The sequence below is a fragment of the Marmota monax genome, unplaced genomic scaffold (assembly GCF_021218885.2).
Source record: "Marmota monax isolate L192 unplaced genomic scaffold, Marmota_monax_Labrador192_F-V1.1 WCK01_AAM20220418_F8-fsc00110, whole genome shotgun sequence".
In the NCBI taxonomy this organism is placed as follows: domain Eukaryota; kingdom Metazoa; phylum Chordata; class Mammalia; order Rodentia; family Sciuridae; genus Marmota; species Marmota monax.
Window position 1 is genome coordinate 6,200,558 of NW_026694633.1, and position 18,847 is coordinate 6,219,404.

The 18,847-nt window shown below is 35.5% G+C and overlaps 1 protein-coding gene across 1 annotated transcript in view; it reads right to left on the reverse strand.

Annotated features, from left to right (window-relative positions):
- The window catches only part of Spata16 (spermatogenesis associated 16), a 253,126-nt gene that overhangs the window by 133,118 nt on the left and 101,161 nt on the right, over positions 1 to 18,847 (reverse strand). The window contains exon 3 of the mRNA XM_046422884.1: positions 5,449 to 5,538. Within this exon, the coding sequence (XP_046278840.1) occupies positions 5,449 to 5,538 (90 nt within the window). The remainder of the gene's footprint in view (positions 1 to 5,448; positions 5,539 to 18,847) is intronic.

Sequence of the window (18,847 nt, forward strand, 5' to 3'; positions counted from 1 at the left end):
GCCTGCAGTTTTTCTCTATTCCATAACCTTCCCCTCTGTAGGATCACAGCCCAGGTTGTGCTAGGCGCCCACTATTGATTCTCCTGACCTTGGCATCTCTAGTTTCTGAGATAAAGCAGAGATCTCTTACAATGATCTCATTAAATATGACATGTTGCAAGTGCAATAGATAGTTAAAAACCATTTTATTAAATAGGTTAGTTCAGTCACTTGACATAAAACTGGAAAATAATCCTAAAACTTATGAAATATTAAAACAAAATTGCTCTAAAATATTAGAAATATTAATATAAACTGTTAAACTTTCAAATTTGAATTTTGATTACATTCATAAGAAGATAATAATATAGAATATGTTCAAGATGAGGATGTGGGGAAAAAGACACACTTATACATTGCTGTTGGGACTGGAAACTGGTGCAACCACTCTGGAAAGTAGTATGGAGATTCCTCAGAAAACTTGAATTGGGACCACCATTTGACCTGGTTATCCTACTCCTTGGTATATATTGAAAGGATTTTAAATCAGCAAACTACAGTGATGCAGCCACATCAATATTTATAGCAGCTCAATTCATAATAGCTAAGCTATGGAACTAACCTAGGTGCCTTTTAAAAGATGAATGGATAAAGAAATTGTGGTACATATACATAATGGAGTATTACTTGGGCATAAAGAAGAATGACTTTATTATATTTGTCAGCAAATGATGCATCATGTTAAGTGAAATAAGCTGGTTCTCAAAAGCCAAAGGTTGAATGTTTTCTCTAATATGTAGATGCTAACTCATAATAAGGGGAGGAAGAATAGAAATTCAGTAGATTAGACAATGGGGAATAGAGACAATAAAACTTGGTGTGTTGGAAGTGAGGGTGGTTAGGAAAAGAAAAGATAGTGGAATGAATCTGACATAATATTCCCAAATACTTATATGAAAACAACACAGTGAATCCCAGCACCATTTACATCACAAGAATGGAATTCTAACTAGAATAAGATAATATTCTATGCTTCTATAATTATATCAAAATGGATTCTACTGTTATGTATAACTAAAAAGGACCAATAAAAAGGACACATGTTAGCAGATTGAATGAAGAGGTAGTTATACTGAAAAAAAATATGTTCAAGCACAATAGAGTGACACTCACACATAGAAGAACACATTAAGGAGAACAACCATTCTATGATTTTAGCTCTTGAAATACTCAAAATTCTCTAAAGATAAGAAAAATGTTCAACATATTAATAAGGAATGTATGGGTAAGAAAATGTGTCCATATTAATTAAGTATATTAGGTAAGACTATTTCTTAAAATAAGTTTGTAGTGAGCATTAATTTGGTGACTTCTACAAATTGGTCATTTGGCAAAATGATTCTTTAGTGCATTATATTTTAATGAATAGATCTACTTCAACTTTTTAAAGATGACACTGTGTTTAAAAAAAAAAACTTAAATAATTCCCAACGTTTAAAAGTCAAGAAATTTCCTGAAAAGCTCTGAATTTATACTCTCTCTTGAAGGTTCAAAAGGTTTCTAACACAGCCTATATTCCTATATAGCAACATTTGAAGGACTTGAGCAGTGGGCACTACCTTTAGAAAGGCCTATGGTAGGGTGACCACATAGCATATGTGCTTGGGACAGTCCTGACTTATGCCTGTTTTCCTGGGATAGATTATTAATCAGATCCACTTTCACTTCCACTAGTGTCTAGTTTGAAAGATAAAATACATGGTCACTCTAGTTAATGTTCTCCAGTTCACTGTCATTCACAGAATACTCCTTGTAATTGGAACACCACACACGCTACATCTTCCTGGACTTTGCAAGTTTTGGAGTGTGTTGCTTGTGCTCCAGAATCCCATGTCTAGCTCACATATTTAGAATCATACAGCTAATTCTTCATCAGTGATGGATGAAGAGGCTTTGCTGCATTTCCTTCTGTTTGCTTCTTCATGCACATATACCCTGCAATGAAATCTATTTTTTTTCATTATGGATCTTCACTATAGAAGATCCATAATCTTCTTACTGATATAACTGAGTAGTTATCAATAACATAACACCACAGACTCAAAAATTAGCTAAATTAACTCATAATTCCCTTGCTGGTGCTGTTCCATTCTAGGCTTGGAGCTAGTTATTGAGCACATGGAGATGAAAGATACCATGTTAATCATGTTGTCAGGAGTCTTAGGTCTCTTCACAGAACTGTCAATCTTGGATTTTATTGTCTCTCTTTGTGTATTTTCTCATTCAATCATATTTCTCATGAAGGTATCAGAAATGAATGTTTTTTAGGAATTGATAGGTGACTGTCAATTCCAGAAATATGACTACTTAGCATCAGAAAGACAATAAACTTAGTGTATTGGTGTTACCAATGAGTTTTAAAACTTCCAAATGGGATATGTGTGTATGAGCACATGTGTGTGCACTCACATATATAGTTGGGTGACTAAGGGCAGATTTGAGCAAAGACTGTCTATAACAACACTGATATTATTATATAAAAATAAAGATGTTAAAGAGTGAGACTACATGCTATTTCAGAAAAGGTCTCAAAGGGTGGCTGACTCTTGGGGATTGGGGTGGAATGGTGGTGGTTATGGTAATCTTAATTTAGTTTGGTGGTAGAAAATGTGATTTCATCAATTTAACCATGGCCAGCTGTCTCCTCAAGGGTAACCAGCATCCCTGTAGAGCCTAAACCATAATACAATATCCCTAATTTTATTTAATTTCTACCATTATATATTCTTGCTTCTTCTTTCAGTAGGATATTATTGGAAGGACACTGACATATAAACTAAAAGGATCTGCTTATTCTAAATCTGATGGATGCCTTCCATTTAACCATAGACAGTAGCATGTCCTCTAGTGTCCTTGGACGAGAGCCTGAGCTTTTAGGAGGCTGTCATGGGTGGAGGTGTTTGGGCTCAAACAAACTCAAGCATTCAAATTTCCCAGGGGCTACTTACAAATATCCTATTTTGGATGAGTTTTTGGCTGGTCCACTTCATTGGGAATCATGGTGTCTAGATCGCCTAACTCATGTAACAATGGCATTCCTTTAGTATTTGGTAGGTGACTGCCAATTCCAGAAATATGACTACTTATCATCCTAAAGGCAATAACCTTGGTGTGTTGGTGTTACTAATGAGTTTTAAAATAACATGCTTACGAAAGGCCTGAAGCAAATTATCCGAGTCTCTAGGAGATTGGTTGATAAAAATGAATGCTATACGTATTGATTTACATTAAAGATGTTATAGCTAAGAAATGCTAAGATATTCATGTTCATGATTCATACCATTCTTCCCTTGAGGTTGGGGGAGAGGATGATGTGTACTTTATGTCAAGGGTTGTAATTGCCAAGGAAACGTAAATGAAAAACATTCATATTTGATAATTATTTCTGTTTCTCTGTTGGAAAGTTCATACCAGTATAGCCAGCAGTTACCAGGAACTTTCTCAAGGAGCACTGTGTCATGTCAATCATCAAATGATGTTAAGCAGGTACGCCTATTGCAGTCAAGAACATGGAATATATAGTACTTATGTTAGGTGGCAAATACTAACAAATTCCTAATTTCAATTTCTTGTTGCTTGCTTGTTTTAGGACCCATAAAGAATTTGTTATCACTTTGGTAACAGAATCCTGTTCTCAAAGAGTTTTCCCCATCTCTCAATATATAGAAGCTATTTCGTACTCCATTTTACCAGTTCTAGGTACTAGCCAATGGTTTGCAAACTTCTATATGTCTTAATATAAACAAATAATGAAGCCTGGATTTGTAGCATTTGCCAATTTCCATAGAACTTTCTCCCAGAATTTCTAATTTCTCCTACAGTTTAACAATCCTCCCCAAATCCTGATTATATAAGCAGCTGTTCTTGCAAGCCTGCACGAGTATACCCCTAGCAGTTTCTCTATTAGTTACACTCTAGTTCTGAAGGTATAGCTTGCTTTTTATTGATCTTTTGGTTGGATTCAAGACACATTAACAAACCACCTCTTAAGGAATGCTATTTTGCAGATTCCTATTTTCTGTTTATGCTGAATCTTGATATTAATTTTGTTTGTAGCTGATGACCTTTATAAAAATCCGCTTTTTGAAGTGTGGGACAGAAGGATACTTATTATCATCTCTTAATTTCTCTCTCATTCATACAGTTAGTATATGTGAGTATACTAGGTAAAACACATTTAAAGAATATTATGGGGAAAATGGAATGCAAAAAAAGAATGATGGAGACAGACAAAAAGCTGATGTGCCCTATTTGTTGTCTGACTGCAAAGTGACAGCAGTTGGAATTCACTTTGCCTTTCATATCCAATGTTTAATTGAGTTCAGGCAACTCCTGGAACCATCTTACATAAATGGAAGTCACGTCAATCTCACAGTATCAATTTTATGGAGATTTCATTTCCCACTTTGACTCCTGTTTCCAGTTTCAAAGAAAATGTTATTTCCAAATGTTCTAGAGACAGTAGCTATCTTTGACCTAGGCATACCATGCCTGTTACCGTAGATTTATCCTTAGGTGTTATGCTTAGCCTAAATCCAGAAATTACTCGTTTTTTTATCACTGAATTCCTGGACTGGTAAACTTGAGTAAGAATCAGCATTCTATATATTTGAGAGAGAGGGAAAAGTCATTGAGAATAGGATTCTGCTGTAATAAGCTTGATCCCAGAGGGAGAAAAAAAGCCTTGGTTGTTACAGGTGAGAAGGAATTCAGAGTATTGTGTGTGTGTGTATGTGTGTGTGTGTGTGTATAATTAGTTGTTGATAGACCTTTATTTTATTTATGTATATATATGTGGTGCTAAGACTTGAACCCAGTGCCTCACACATGCCACCCAAGTGTGCTACCACTGAGCCCCAACCCCAGCCTCTGTTATAGAACTTTTATCAGTTTTCGTCATAGTCTAGGTTCTTGGGATGAGAATATTAGGAGCTGCTTCATTAGGTTTCTGTTGAAAACACATTGGGATCCAAGAAACAATACTAACAATTCTTGGTGTTACTTAATTGATACCACCTCCTCTAGAAATGGACTGCTGGGATCCTTTCCATGTGAATGGATTTATCGTCAGAACACAAGAGTCACAGAATTGTGTCATTACAATCTTGACCAGGAATGTTCTCCAGAGTAGAGGTCAAGTTCATTTCTACTATCTGTGCAAGTTTTCCCATCATTGTCAGTGACCTCATGACTGGAAAATTTGAATTCGCTAAGAGTTATGAACAAGAAATAGCTTTAATTAAAGAAAAAGATAGTCAATAATTGGTGGTTTGACATTTATAAGACAATAATTTGGGTAAAATCATATTCCATGAGAGAAATGGAAAGTTCTCTTATGCTATTACCAGAATCTGGGAACAAAATTAATTTAACTTCAAATAAATCTTCACAAAGTTATAACAAACATACCGGGCAGCTTCTGAATATCTCTCCAGACATCTAAACACTGTTGCTTGACGAAGATGGTTTCGGAAATAGGCTGGGTTTAGAACAATACTCCTGAGAAAAGACAGATGAAATGCAAACATTATTAGATTTTTAAAAGACAATTACCAGAAGTGTAGAAGAATGAAATCACATGCATTAAATCAATTTTATATATTATCTATTTTTAAAAAAAGACTAATGAATGAAGCCCTTTCTTTCTGTAATTGTCAATTAAGACAAATAAGCATTCTTGAAAAGCAAATTGTTTGTGTCACATAAGCAACTTTATACTACTGAATATCTTCTATAGGCCTGATAATGACAAAGAATTTGAATTCAAACCTATACCTCATATAAGACATGCTATTTTATTTGCTTATGTTAATAAATCAGGTAAAACTCATATTTATGCAATTTTTATGCTAAGTCTACTTTTAATAAAAGAGGAGGTTGTTGACTGATGAATTTCAATGAAAAGAAATGAATTGCAATTTGGGTGACATGCTCATTTGAATTTTATAATTAGGTTTTGTCTTACCCCTGCTAGATGATGTAGTGGCATGAACTGGTAAGATCCCACTTTGGGACTTTGAGTCCCCTCTTTTTCTTGACTGAAATTATAAGGCTTAACTTAGAGATGATTTGTTCATCCTTGCCAGCTGACTCTTCCATTATCTTCTAGAGTTCTGTAATCACAGTCCAACTCAGGTGAGAATATGGTTATACCTCAGCTATCTTTCCCCTCTAGAAATAAACTGGTGGACATTTTCCTTCTTGCTTCCTGTGAGACTGTTAGAGGTAGGCAATGTTCAAGGCATTCAATATAATGATGTGAACTGGATAGATGCACTTTGTACCCCATCATCAGATGGGAAGAGTAAGTTGGTGAAAGTTTGGAATGTAGCTTCTATTATGCTTCTTGATGTGGGGTTCAAATTGTTATGGAAATGATAAAGGATTACTAAGTAACACTTTGTGAGCTTGTTATTGCAAGCTGATAATAATTTGGAATTAGTTCATTATTGAAGTAACTTGTTCTTAATGTGTTTTTCTTTTTTTGAAAGTTGCATAGAACTTTTTGATATTCAGATGAAAGCTATAAACCTCTGTCCCCCCAAAAAATGCATACAAAAGTCACCCAACTTAAGGTAAGTCATGTGACCTCTTCAGGGCTATTTATGAACTTCAGGTTAAAAAACATGCAGACTGAAATAATTTCATTTCCAGAAACATTGCATATGAAAAGGCAAAAATGGAAAAAAAAATCTATCCAGCTTATGAAGAATTGTAGAATTATATGGTGATGAAATAGATTGATTGTATAATTTAGCTCACTTTAAACACAAACCCAAACCAGAGAGTTTAAGAGAAATTTCTAAAATCATACATAATTAGTTGAAGAGTTATTATTTCAAGTTTGTGGTTCCTTCTTTAGCCACAAAGGTCTATATTATTTATACCTTAATGCATCTCTTGTGATAAATTCCAAATTATGAGAGTCTGAGTTAATGATATTTTGTTGTATTGTGCAGCTAATAATTTGTGAAAATTAGCACATTAAAACCCTAAGAATATAGGTCATTTTCTTTGGTGAGTTCTTAGTAAAATGTGGGAATTTAAAAATGATCACATGGGTTCATTTGATGTCAATGTAAAACTACAAATATCTACCACTGATACTTTCTATTGATTTAGAAAAAGTATGTTTACAAACCATGTTTACATGTTTTATCCCATGTGAAAACAATCTTATAAAAGCAACAGAACATAGCTAAGATTAGTGTTCCGACTAGGGCCTGGATTTTCTGTTTCTGACCAAAATTTTTTCTTTCACATCATAAGTAATTCTCTCCTTTTACTTTACAGTCATTGATTCACTTAATGCACATTTAGTAATCATCTACAAATGTGATGGGACAAAGTCCTTAATGAGTGGATGTTTCTAGACTTGGATATTCCTTGACACATAACATAACATTCTGGTGACACATAAGATAACATTCTGGTTCTGCTAAACTACTTTCCAAGATATTGCTATGTCAAATAATTTCTTGTGACAAAAATTGATTGGATTGGAGAAAACAATTGAATGCCATGAACAGGAGACATAGATAGGGAAAAACTAAAAAAAGAGGTATCATCAAAGTGACTTTGGATGTAGGTAGAGGAGTTTTTTGTGGGTAATGAGAATTGGTGAGGTAGATACTGTGGAAATTGTTTCAATAATATTTTTTAAAAGGATTAAAATTGGAAAAAATGCTTATAATTATGAGCCTTCTTTGATGAAGAAATATAAGCAGAGAATATGAATCCTGTTGTTACACTAGTTTTTTGACCATGATGTTGCCTGACCAGAACCACAGAAGTCCCAACTTCCTCAGAAAGACCCAAAGAAGATCCAGTCCCAGTCTCTACCTGAAGGTTCAGTTATAAAAGAATTAGAAACTTTTTAAAGAGGTGTAACATCTGGCAGTCTATTATGTTTTATTCTCTTATAATTATTCACTGTGTGTTTGTCATATGCCCCTATTAGATACTTGGCATGCATATGGTAGTGGTGATTGTAACATGTAGTTTTTACAATTTTATCATCTTATTGATGCTTTCTAAAATGGAATATACTTTTAAAAATATATTTTATGTTGTATACAACTTGTAGAGGAAATGATGATTTGTCCTTTAAAAAGTTCCTAATCATTTGTCATTTGATGCCATTTGGGGAGACGCAGGACCAGCTATGGTCAAAATGGACACTCTTGCTGGGGCTACTGTGAAAAAAAGCTATAATTGTAATCAGAGAGAGGTCTCTGTGCTGATTAGTTTGATTTTATCACAGAGGAAATAAATCTGATTTAGCTATGCTGATAGGGCTTTTGGTCAAAAACAAAAACCATGTTAGAGGGAATAGCTAAATTATAGAAGTCACTGAATTTTTGTCAAAGGAATGGAGTTAGTGTTAGTAACAGACAAATCATTGTTCACTCAGTTGATTAGCCCCATTCTCAGAGAATGAGATTGTGTAAAATAATAAGTTTTATAAGGCATAAACAATTATTTTAAAAAACAATTTCCAATGTATGGTATAAATTTGCTTTTAATGATTTCTATTTATGGATTCTTTAAATTTTATCTTTATACTACTGTTCACACAATTTGATATGTGGATGTGTGCATGTTTTATTACATTCTAAGTTTGTAAAACAGTGAGGTTAGTAAGTCTGTTTCAGTAATTATCCCAGGTTTCCCAATTCACTTGTCAAATGATTTCAGTGAAATCATATACCACTTTTGTCATACACTAAATTCACATGCACACCTAAGTCTATGGCTGAACTTTGTACTCTATGATTTCAATATGTCTATTTCTATTTCTTTTTTTTGTACTGGGGATTTAATCCAGGGGTGCTTAACCACCTAGCCACATCCTCAACCTTTTTTAATTTTTCATTTTGAGACAGGGTCTCACTAAATTGCTGAGGCTGGCTTTGAACTTGTGATCCTCCTGGCTCTGTCTCCTCTGCTGCTACGATTACATGCATGTACCACTGTGCTGCGCTAAAACTGTCTTGTTTTTAAATTTACAGTACATTTTAATTTTTGGAAGGGAAAAAGCTGTCTCATGTTCTCTTTGTGAAAAAAATTGCTAGTTAACAAGGCATATTTATTCTTCCTGATAAACTTTAGAATTTGTTTTCTTTTTTTTTTTTTTTAGGAGGAAAACATTTTATTTGATCACACTGTATTTTGTCTGTCTGGATGTTCAAAAACTCCAATTATAAAACTGGAACGAGGTAACATGCAGAGTTCATATTTAGCCGTGAGTTTGTTAGTACATCCATTCACATGTAGGAAAGTGAGCTAAACTCACTTTATTTTTTTTAAATTTTTTATTGTTGGTTGTTCAAAACATTACATAGTTCTTGATATATCATATTTCACACTTTGATTCAAGTGGGTTATGAACTCCCATTTTTACCCCATATACAGATTGCAGAATCACATCAGTTACACATACATTGATTTACATGTTGCCATACTAGTGTCTGTTGTGTTCTGCTGCCTTTCCTATCTTCTACTATCCCCCCTCCCCTCCCTCCCCTCCCCTCTTCTCTCTCTACCCCCTCTATTGTCATTCATTTCTCCCCCTTGTATTATTTTTCCCTTTCCCCTCACTTCCTTTTGTATGTACTTTTGTATAACCCTTAGGGTCTTCTTCCATTTCCATGCAATTTCCCTTCTCTCTCCCTTTCCCTCCCACCTCTCATCCCTGTTTAATGTTAATCTTCTTCTCATGCTCTTCATCCCTACTCTGTTCTTAGTTACTCTCCTTATATCAAAGAAGACATTTGGCATTTGTTTTTTAGGGATTGGCTAGCTTCACTTAGCATAATCTGCTCTAATGCCATCCATTTCCCTGCAAATTCTATGATTTTGTCATTTTTTAATGCAGAGTAATACTCCATTGTGTATAAATGCCACATTTTTTTTATCCATTCGTCTATTGAAGGGCATCTAGGTTGGTTCCACAGTCTTGCTATTGTGAATTGTGCTGCTATGAACATCGATGTAGCAGTGTCCCTGTAGCATGCTCTTTTTAGGTCTTTAGGGAATAGACCAAGAAAGGGAATAGCTGGGTCAAATGGTGGTTCCATTCCCAGCTTTCCAAGAAATCTCCATACTGCTTTCCAAATTGGCTGCACCAATTTGCAGTCCCACCAGCAATGTACAAGTGTACCCTTTTCCCCACATCCTCGCAAGGACTCGTTGTTGTTTGACTTCATAATGGCTGCCAATCTTACTGGAGTGAGATGGTATCTTAGGGTGGTTTTGATTTGCATTTCTCTGACTGCTAGAGATGGTGAGCATTTTTTCATGTACTTGTTGATTGATTCTATGTCGTCCTCTGAGAAGTGTCTGTTCAGGTCCTTGGCCCATTTGTTGATTGGATTATTTGTTTTCTTATTGTTTAATTTTTTGAGTTCTTTGTATACTCTGGATATTAGGGCTCTATCTGAAGTGTGAGGAGTAAAGATTTGTTCCCAGGATGTAGGCTCCCTATTTACCTCTCTTATTGTTTCTCTTGCTGAGAAAAAACTTTTTAGTTTGAGTAAGTCCCATTTGTTGATTCTAGTTATTAACTTTTGTGCTATGGGTGTCCTATTGAGGAATTTGGAGCCCGACCCCACAGTATGTAGATCATAGCCAACTTTTTCTTCTATCAGACGGCGTGTCTCTGATTTGATATCAAGCTCCTTGATCCATTTTGAATTAACTTTTGTGCATGGAGAGAGAAAGGGATTCAGTTTCATTTTGTTGCATATGGATTCCAGTTTTCCCAGCACCATTTGTTGAAGATGCTATCCTTCCTCCATTGCATGCTTTTAGCCCCTTTATCAAATATAAGATAGTTGTAGTTTTGTGGATTGGTTTCTGTGTCCTCTATTCTGTACCATTGGTCCACCTGCCTGTTTTGGTACCAGTACCATGCTGTTTTTGTTACTATTGCTCTGTAGTATAGTTTGAAGTCTGCTATTGCTATACCGCCTGATTCACACTTCCTGCTTAGCATTATTTTTGCTATTCTGGGTCTTTTATTTTTCCATATGAATTTCATGATTGCTTTCTCTATTTCTACAAGAAATGCCGTTGGGATTTTGATTGGCATTGCATTAAACCTATAGAGAACTTTTGGTAATATCGCCATTTTGATGATGTTAGTTCTGCCTATCCATGAACAGGGTATATTTTTCCATCTTCTAAGATTTTCTTCTATTTCTCTCTTTAGGGTTCTGTAGTTTTCATTGTATAAGTCTTTCACCTCTTTTGTTTGGTTGATTCCCAAGTATTTTATTTTTTTTTGAAGATATTGTGAATGGAGTGGTTGTCCTCATTTCCATTTCAGAGGATTTGTCGCTGATATACAGGAATGCCTTTGATTTATGCATGTTGATTTTATATCCTGCCACTTTGTGAATTCATTTATTAGCTCTAATAGTTTCTTTGTAGACCCTTTTGGGTCTGCTAGGTATAGAATCATGTCACCTGCAAATAGTGATAATTTAAGTTCTTCTTTTCCTATTTTTATGATTTTAATTTCTTTCATCTAATTGCTCTGGCCAGTGTTTCGAGAACTATGTTGAACAGAAGTGGTGAGAGAGGGCATCCCTGTATTGTTCCAGATTTTAGAGGGAATGTCTTCAATTTTTCTCCATTCAGAATGATGCTAGCCTGAGGCTTAGCATAGATAGCTTTTACAATATTGAGGTATGTTCCTGTTATCCCTAGTTTTTCTAGAGTTTTGAACATAAAGGGATGCTGTACTTTGTCGAATGCTTTTTCCGCATCTATCGAGATGATCATATGGTTCTTATCTTTAAGTCTATTGATGTGGTGAATAACATTTATTGATTTCCGTATATTGAACCAGCCTTGCATCCCAGGGATGAATCCTACTTGATCATGGTGCACAATTTTTTTGATATGTTTTTGTATCCGATTCGCCAGAATTTTATTGAGGATTTTTGCATCTAGGTTCATTAGAGATATTGGTCTGTAGTTTTCTTTCTTTGAAGTGTCTTTGTCTGGTTTAGGTATCAGGGTGATGTTGGCCTTGTAGAATGAATTTGGAAGTTCTCCCTCTTTTTCTATTTCCTGAAGTAGCTTGAAAAGTATTGTATTAGTTCCTCTTTAAAGGTTTTGTAAAACTCTGCTGTATACCCATGGGCTTTTCTTAGTTGGTAGTCTTTTGATGGTTTCTTCTATTTCCTCAATTGATATTGGTCTGTTTAGGTTGTCTATATCCTCCTGACTCAATCTGGGCAGATCCTATGACTTAAGAAATTTATCGATGCCTTCACTATCTTCTAATTTATTGGAGTATAGGATTCAAAATAATTTTTGATTATCTTCTGTATTTCTGAAGTGTCTGTTGTGATATTGCCTTTTTCATCCCATATGCTAGTAATTTGAGTTCTCCCTCTTCTTCTCTTTGCTAGCATGGCTAAGGGTCTGTCGATTTTGTTTATTTTTTCAAAGAACCAACTTTTAGTTTTGTCAATGTTTTCAATTGTTTCTTTTGTTTCGATTTCATTAATTTCAGCTCTGTTTTTAATTATTTCTTGCCTTCTACTTCTTTGCTGTTGTTTTGCTCTTCTTTTTCTAGGATTTCGAGATGAAGTATGAGATCATTTATTTCTTGGTTTTTTCTTATTTTAAGGAATGAACTCCAAGCAATGAATTTTCCTCTTAGAACTGCTTTCAATGTGTCCCATAGATTCCGATATGTTGTGTCTGTGTTTTCATTTATCTCTAAGAATTTTTTAATTTCCTCCTTGATGTCTCCTATAACCCATTGATCATTCAGTAATCTATTGTTCATTCTCCAAGTGATGTATGCTTTTTCCTTCCTTCTTTTATCGTTGATTTTCAGTTTCATTCCATTATGATCAGATAAGATGCATGGTATTATCTCTACTCCTTTATATTGTCTAAGAGTTGCCCTGTGACATAATATATGATCTATTTTTGAGAAGGATCCATGTGCTGCTGAGAAAAAAGTGTAACTGCTTGATGTTGGGTGCTATATTCTATTTATGTCAATTAAGTCTAGGTTATTAATTGTGTTATTGAGTTCTATAGTTTCCTTATTCAACTTTTGTTTGGAAGATCTGTCCAGTGGCGAGAGAGGTGTGTTGAAGTCTCCCATGATTATTGTATGGTGGTCTATTAGACTCTTGAACTTGAGAAGAGTTTGTTTGATGAACATAGCTGCACCTTTGTTTGGGGCATATATATTTATGATTGTTATGTCTTGTTGGTGTATCGTTCTCTTAAGCAGTATGTAGTGTCCCTCTTTATCCCTTTTGATTAACTTTGGCTTGAAATCTATTTTATTTGATATGAGTATGGACACTCCTGCTTGTTTCCGAAGTCCATATGAGTGATATGATTTTTCCCAACCTTTCACCTTCAGCCTATGTATGTCTTTTCCTATCAAATGCGTCTCCTGTAGGCAGCATATTGTTGGGTCTTGTTTTGTGATCCATTCTACTAGCCTGTGTCTCTTGATTGGTGAGTTTAAGCCATTAACATTTAGGGTTATTATTGAGATATGGGTTGTTCTTCCAGCCATATTTGTTTATTTATGTTACTAAACATGGTTTGTTTTCCTCTTTGATTATTTTCCCCCCCTTTACTGTCCTACCTCCCACTGTTGGTTTTCATTGTTATTTTCCATTTCCTCTTCCTGTAATGCTTTGGCGAGGATGTTTTGAAGAGATGGTTTTCTAGCTGCAAATTCTTTTAACTTTTGTTTATCGTGGATGGTTTTAATTTCATCTTCCATCCTGAAGCTTAATTTCGCTGGATACACAATTCTTGGTTGGCACCCATTTTCTTTCAGTGTTTGAAATATGTTAATCCAGGATCTTCTAGCTTTCAGAGTCTGTGTTGAAAGATCAGCTGTTATCCTGATTGGCTTACCCCTAAATGTATTCTGCTTCCTTTCTCTTGTAGCTTTAAAATTCTCTCCTTATTCTGTATGTTGGGCATCTTCATTATAATGTGTCTAGGTGTGGATCTCTTATGATTTTGCACATTCGGTGTCCTGTAGGCTTCTAGGATTTGGGATTCTGTCTCATTCTTCAAGTCTGGGAAGTTTTCTCGTATTATTTCATGGAGTAGATTGCTCATTCCTTTGGTTTGGAGCTCTATACCTTCCTGTATCCCAATGACTCTTAAGTTTGGTCTCTTTATGTTATCCCATATTTCTTGGATGTTCTGTTCATGGTTTCTTAACAGTCTTGCTGAGCTGTCTATGTTCTTTTCAAGTTGAAATACTTTGTCTTCATTGTCTGATGTTCTATCTTCTAAGTGTTCTACTCTGCTGGTAGTATTCTCATTTGAGTTTTTAAGTTGTTTTATTACTTCCTGCATTTCTAGGATTTCTGTTTGTTTGTTTTTTATAACCTCTATCTCCCTGTATAGTTGATCTTTTGCTTCCTGGATTTGTTTGTGTAATTCAATGTTGAAGTGATCTTTCATTGTCTGATTTTGCTGTCTAATGTCTTCCTTGATACTCCAGATCATCTGAAGCATGTATATCCTGAATTCTTTATCTGACATTCCATCTGCTGCAGCTGTTACCTCTTCTAAAGTTGAGTTGACCTGCATTGCTTGTGGTCCTTTCTTTCCTTGTCTTTTCATACTGTTTGCGTTTCTTTCTGCTTGGTGAAACTGTTTTGTTTTTGAAATTTTTTTCCCCTATATATTTATATTGCTCTTGTATAGTTGAAAAGTCTCCCTTGCAGGGTCTGGCGGCGGTCTGCCTACCTTGCAGGCGTGGGCGGCGGCTCTGCTCCTCCCCTCTGGCTCGATGACAAAGCGAGAGAGACTCGGGTGTCTGTGACTCACCCTCCCTACCAGGAGACCAATTGTTTCTGTCGCCACTGGTATTGATGAAGTTCTCTCCTCCGCCACTTTCTGATGACATCAGATCTCTGCCATGTTGGTATCCTATGCGAATGGCAGCATTTCGTTCCCTTTGCCGGGTGACCAAAGCAACGGGTGAGTCCTGACCGGCCCTCAGAGGCCCCGTCTCAGTCCTGTTGCCACTGCCCACGAAGGTTCGGTTGGTATTTACCTCCACAGTACTCAGCAGGACCCGGACGGAGAAGCAGTTTCCGCGGACTCCTGAGCCCTGGGCCAGAGCAGTTCCGGGAGCCAGAACTCGGCCGCTCCGTGCTCGGTGTATGCTCTGATAAGAGCAGGCTCCAAGAAGCACTCAGGCACTGAGCCTGAGTAATCTGTCCACAAGCCGCAGGCGAATGGCAGCCTGAAATTACCTGTTCTATGGCTGAATGAGCTGCGATCAGTCGAAAACAGGGATGGTGACGTCTGCTCTCCAAGATGGTGGCCGCTGGCCTCCTTTGTGGTCTGACCGGTGTGGAGAAGTGAATTGGACCGCTTCCTTTCCCCGTCTCAAACCCAGAATTCAGCACTGAGTACGGTGCTTGCACGGCTGGCAGAAACTGCAGCACTGTATCCCTGCATCACTATCTCCTCGTTTCCCAGCGCGTGCCGCAGACTCTAGCCGCGGGGCAATTTCCTGAATAAGCAGTGTGACCCTCCGTGCGACAAATCTCTCGCGTTTGAGCCCCCGTAGCCGATCCTCGTGCGATGGAAATCCTTCCTCCAGCTTCCAGAGCACCCCACTATTGCTGGAAATTCCTAACAAGATAGCCTTTAGCCGTCCTGACTCGTCATTCTCCCACACAGTGACGCAGCACACGGGGGAAATGCACTCCCCTCGCCGCCATCTTCCTCTTCCTCTCCTAAACTCCTAGAATTTGTTTTCTTAAATTACAAAAACATTATTTGTTTTTCTAAAATTGATGCTAAGCTAAAGATCTTAGATTAAATGGGAAGAATAGATATATTTATATAATTGTCTTCTCACTCAGGAATGTGACATTTTTCTTTACTTATTTTTTAATGTATCCCAGTAATATTTTAACCATTAACCTTTTAAAAATAGAAAATTTTCTAATTTATTGTTAATTCTTGAGTTGTAAAGTTATACATGAGAATATATGTCTATACACATATATACATTATATATATATCTCAACATATATACCACTCAAAGAATGATCAAAATCAGCACAAGAGTTTTTTAGACATGCAGACTCTTGAAACCTACTGAATCTACATTTTTCAAAGATATTTAAGTGATCTGCAGGTACACTGAAGTTTGAGAACAACTATATATATGCATAATAAGAATGGAATTTATTCCATTATATTTCCTGAATTTTTATTGATGGCATTCAGATTTCAATGTTAAAATACTTATTTTATATTATATTTATTTTTATTCACATTATCTGCAAATGCTCATGTTTAGTTACTGCTTTTTAATATTCATATCTATTTTTCTTTTCATACTGTGTAGGCTATGAGTTTTTAAGAGTTTAAATAAACAGAATATCTAGTGCCTCAATATTTCAATAATATTTATGATTATAAATCAATTTGAGCAAAAACAAAAATATTTTTCTATTATTATTTTAAAGAGTGATTGTCAGAAAAAAAATTTTTTCAAATGTCTAAATTTATCAAAATAATCTTGTGGACTTTGCATTTTTATATTTTATAGAGATGAATTAGGTTGATGAAAGATAAAAAAGCTTAAAAACAATAAATGGAATATTAAAATCAATAAGTAAGGAAGCTAATAATAAAACAAAACCACAGCAAATAAAACAAGAAACATGTGAGGAGTCTTCTTTTTATCAAACTGTAGTTCTTATGAAATATTGTACTAAAATTGAACTGCCAGGTGTTTAGACTTTGTTGATATTTTAAGTTAAATAGACCTTAGATTTAGCTATAAATTCCAATGTTTTGTTTTTCAATTTCGATTTCTACTTTTGGAGAATTGGTTCCAAAATTCGTGTAGACACTAAAATCTGTGTTACACAAATCCTTATATAAAATACTGTAGTATTTCCATATAACTTATGAACATTCTCCCATACTCCTTAAATCATGTCTATATTGCTTATAATACCTAATACAATGTGAAATGTTATGCAAAAAGTTGTTATACCGCATTGTTTAGGGAATAATGACAAAAAAGTTCTGTATATATTCAGTATAGGTGAAAATTTTCTCTTTAGTATTTTCTATCTGAATTTAATGGTACAAATTTTCGTATTAGAACTGTCTTCCTGCTTCCCAGAGATTTTGATATGCTGTATCACTCTCCTCATTTACTTCTGAAAATATTTTATTCCCAAAGAACTATACACATTTAATGCAATTCCAATCAAAATCCCATAACATTCCTCATAGAAATAGAAAAAGCATTCATGAAATTTGTCTAGAAAAATAATAGACCCAGAATAGCTAAAGCAATCCTTAGCAGGAAGAATGAAGCAGGTGGTATCACTATACCAGAGCTTAACCTATACTACAAAGTAATAGTAACAAAAACAGCATGGTATTGGCACCAAAACAGACTGGTAGACCAATGGTCAGAACAGAGGACACAGAGAATAACCTACAAAATTACAATTATTTTATATTAGACAAAGGCTCCAAAAACATCCATTGGAGAAAAGATAGCCTCTTCAACAAATGTTGGGAAAACTGGAAATCCATATGCAACATAATGAAATTAAACCCCTCTCTCTCACCATGCACAAAACTCAACTCAAAGTGGATCAAGGACCTAGGAATTAAACCAGAAACCCTGTGTCTAATAGAAGGAAAATGCAGGCCCTAATCTCTATCATGTGGGATTAGGCCCCAACTTCCTTAAAAATTTGGTGCAAGAATTAAAATCAAGAATCAATAAATGGGATGAATTCAAACTAAAAAGCTTCTTTTCATCAAAAGAAACAATCAGTGAGGTGAATAGAAAGCCTACATCTTGGAAGCAAATCTTTACCTACCCCTCACATATCAGATAGGGTATATAAGGAACTCAAAAACCTTAACACCAAACAACAACAACAACAACAACAACAAAACCCAAAAACAAAACAAAAAACAAAAACAAACAAAAAAAAACAAGTAACCCAACCCATAAATTGGCCAAGGACCTTAAGAAACACTTCTCAGAAGATGATGTACAATCAATCAACAAACACATGAAAAAAATGTTCATCATCTCTAGCAATTAGAGAAATACAAATCAAAAACTATTCTAAGATTTCATCTCATTCCAGTCAGAATGGCAGCTATTATGCATACAAACAACAGTAAGTGTTGGCGAGAATGTGGGGGGAAAAAAGAACACTCATACACTGCTGGTGGGACTGCAAATTGGTGCAGCCAATATGGAAAGCAGTATGGAGAATTCTTGGAAAATTGGGAATGGAACCACCATTTGACCCAGTTATCCCTCTCCTCAGTCTATACCCTAAGGACTTTAAAACAGCATACTACAGGGACACAGCCACATCAGTGTTTATAGCAGCTCACAATAGCTAAACTGTCGAACCAAACTAGATATCCTTCAATAGATGAATGGGTAAAAAAAAAATTTGATTATATATATATATATATATATATATATATATATATATATATATATACATACACACACACACACACACACACACACAATGGAATATTACTCAGCAATAAAAGAGAATAAAATCATGGCATTTGCAGGTAAATGGATGGAGTTAGAGAAGATAATGCTAAGAGAAGTTAGCCAATCCCCCAAAACCAAATGCTGAATGTTTTCTTTGATATAAGGAGGCTAATTTATAGCAGGATAGGGAGAGGGACCATGGGAGGAATAGACGAACTCTAGATAGGGCAGAGGAGTGGGAGGGGAAGGGAGGGGGCATGGGGTAATTAATGATGGTAA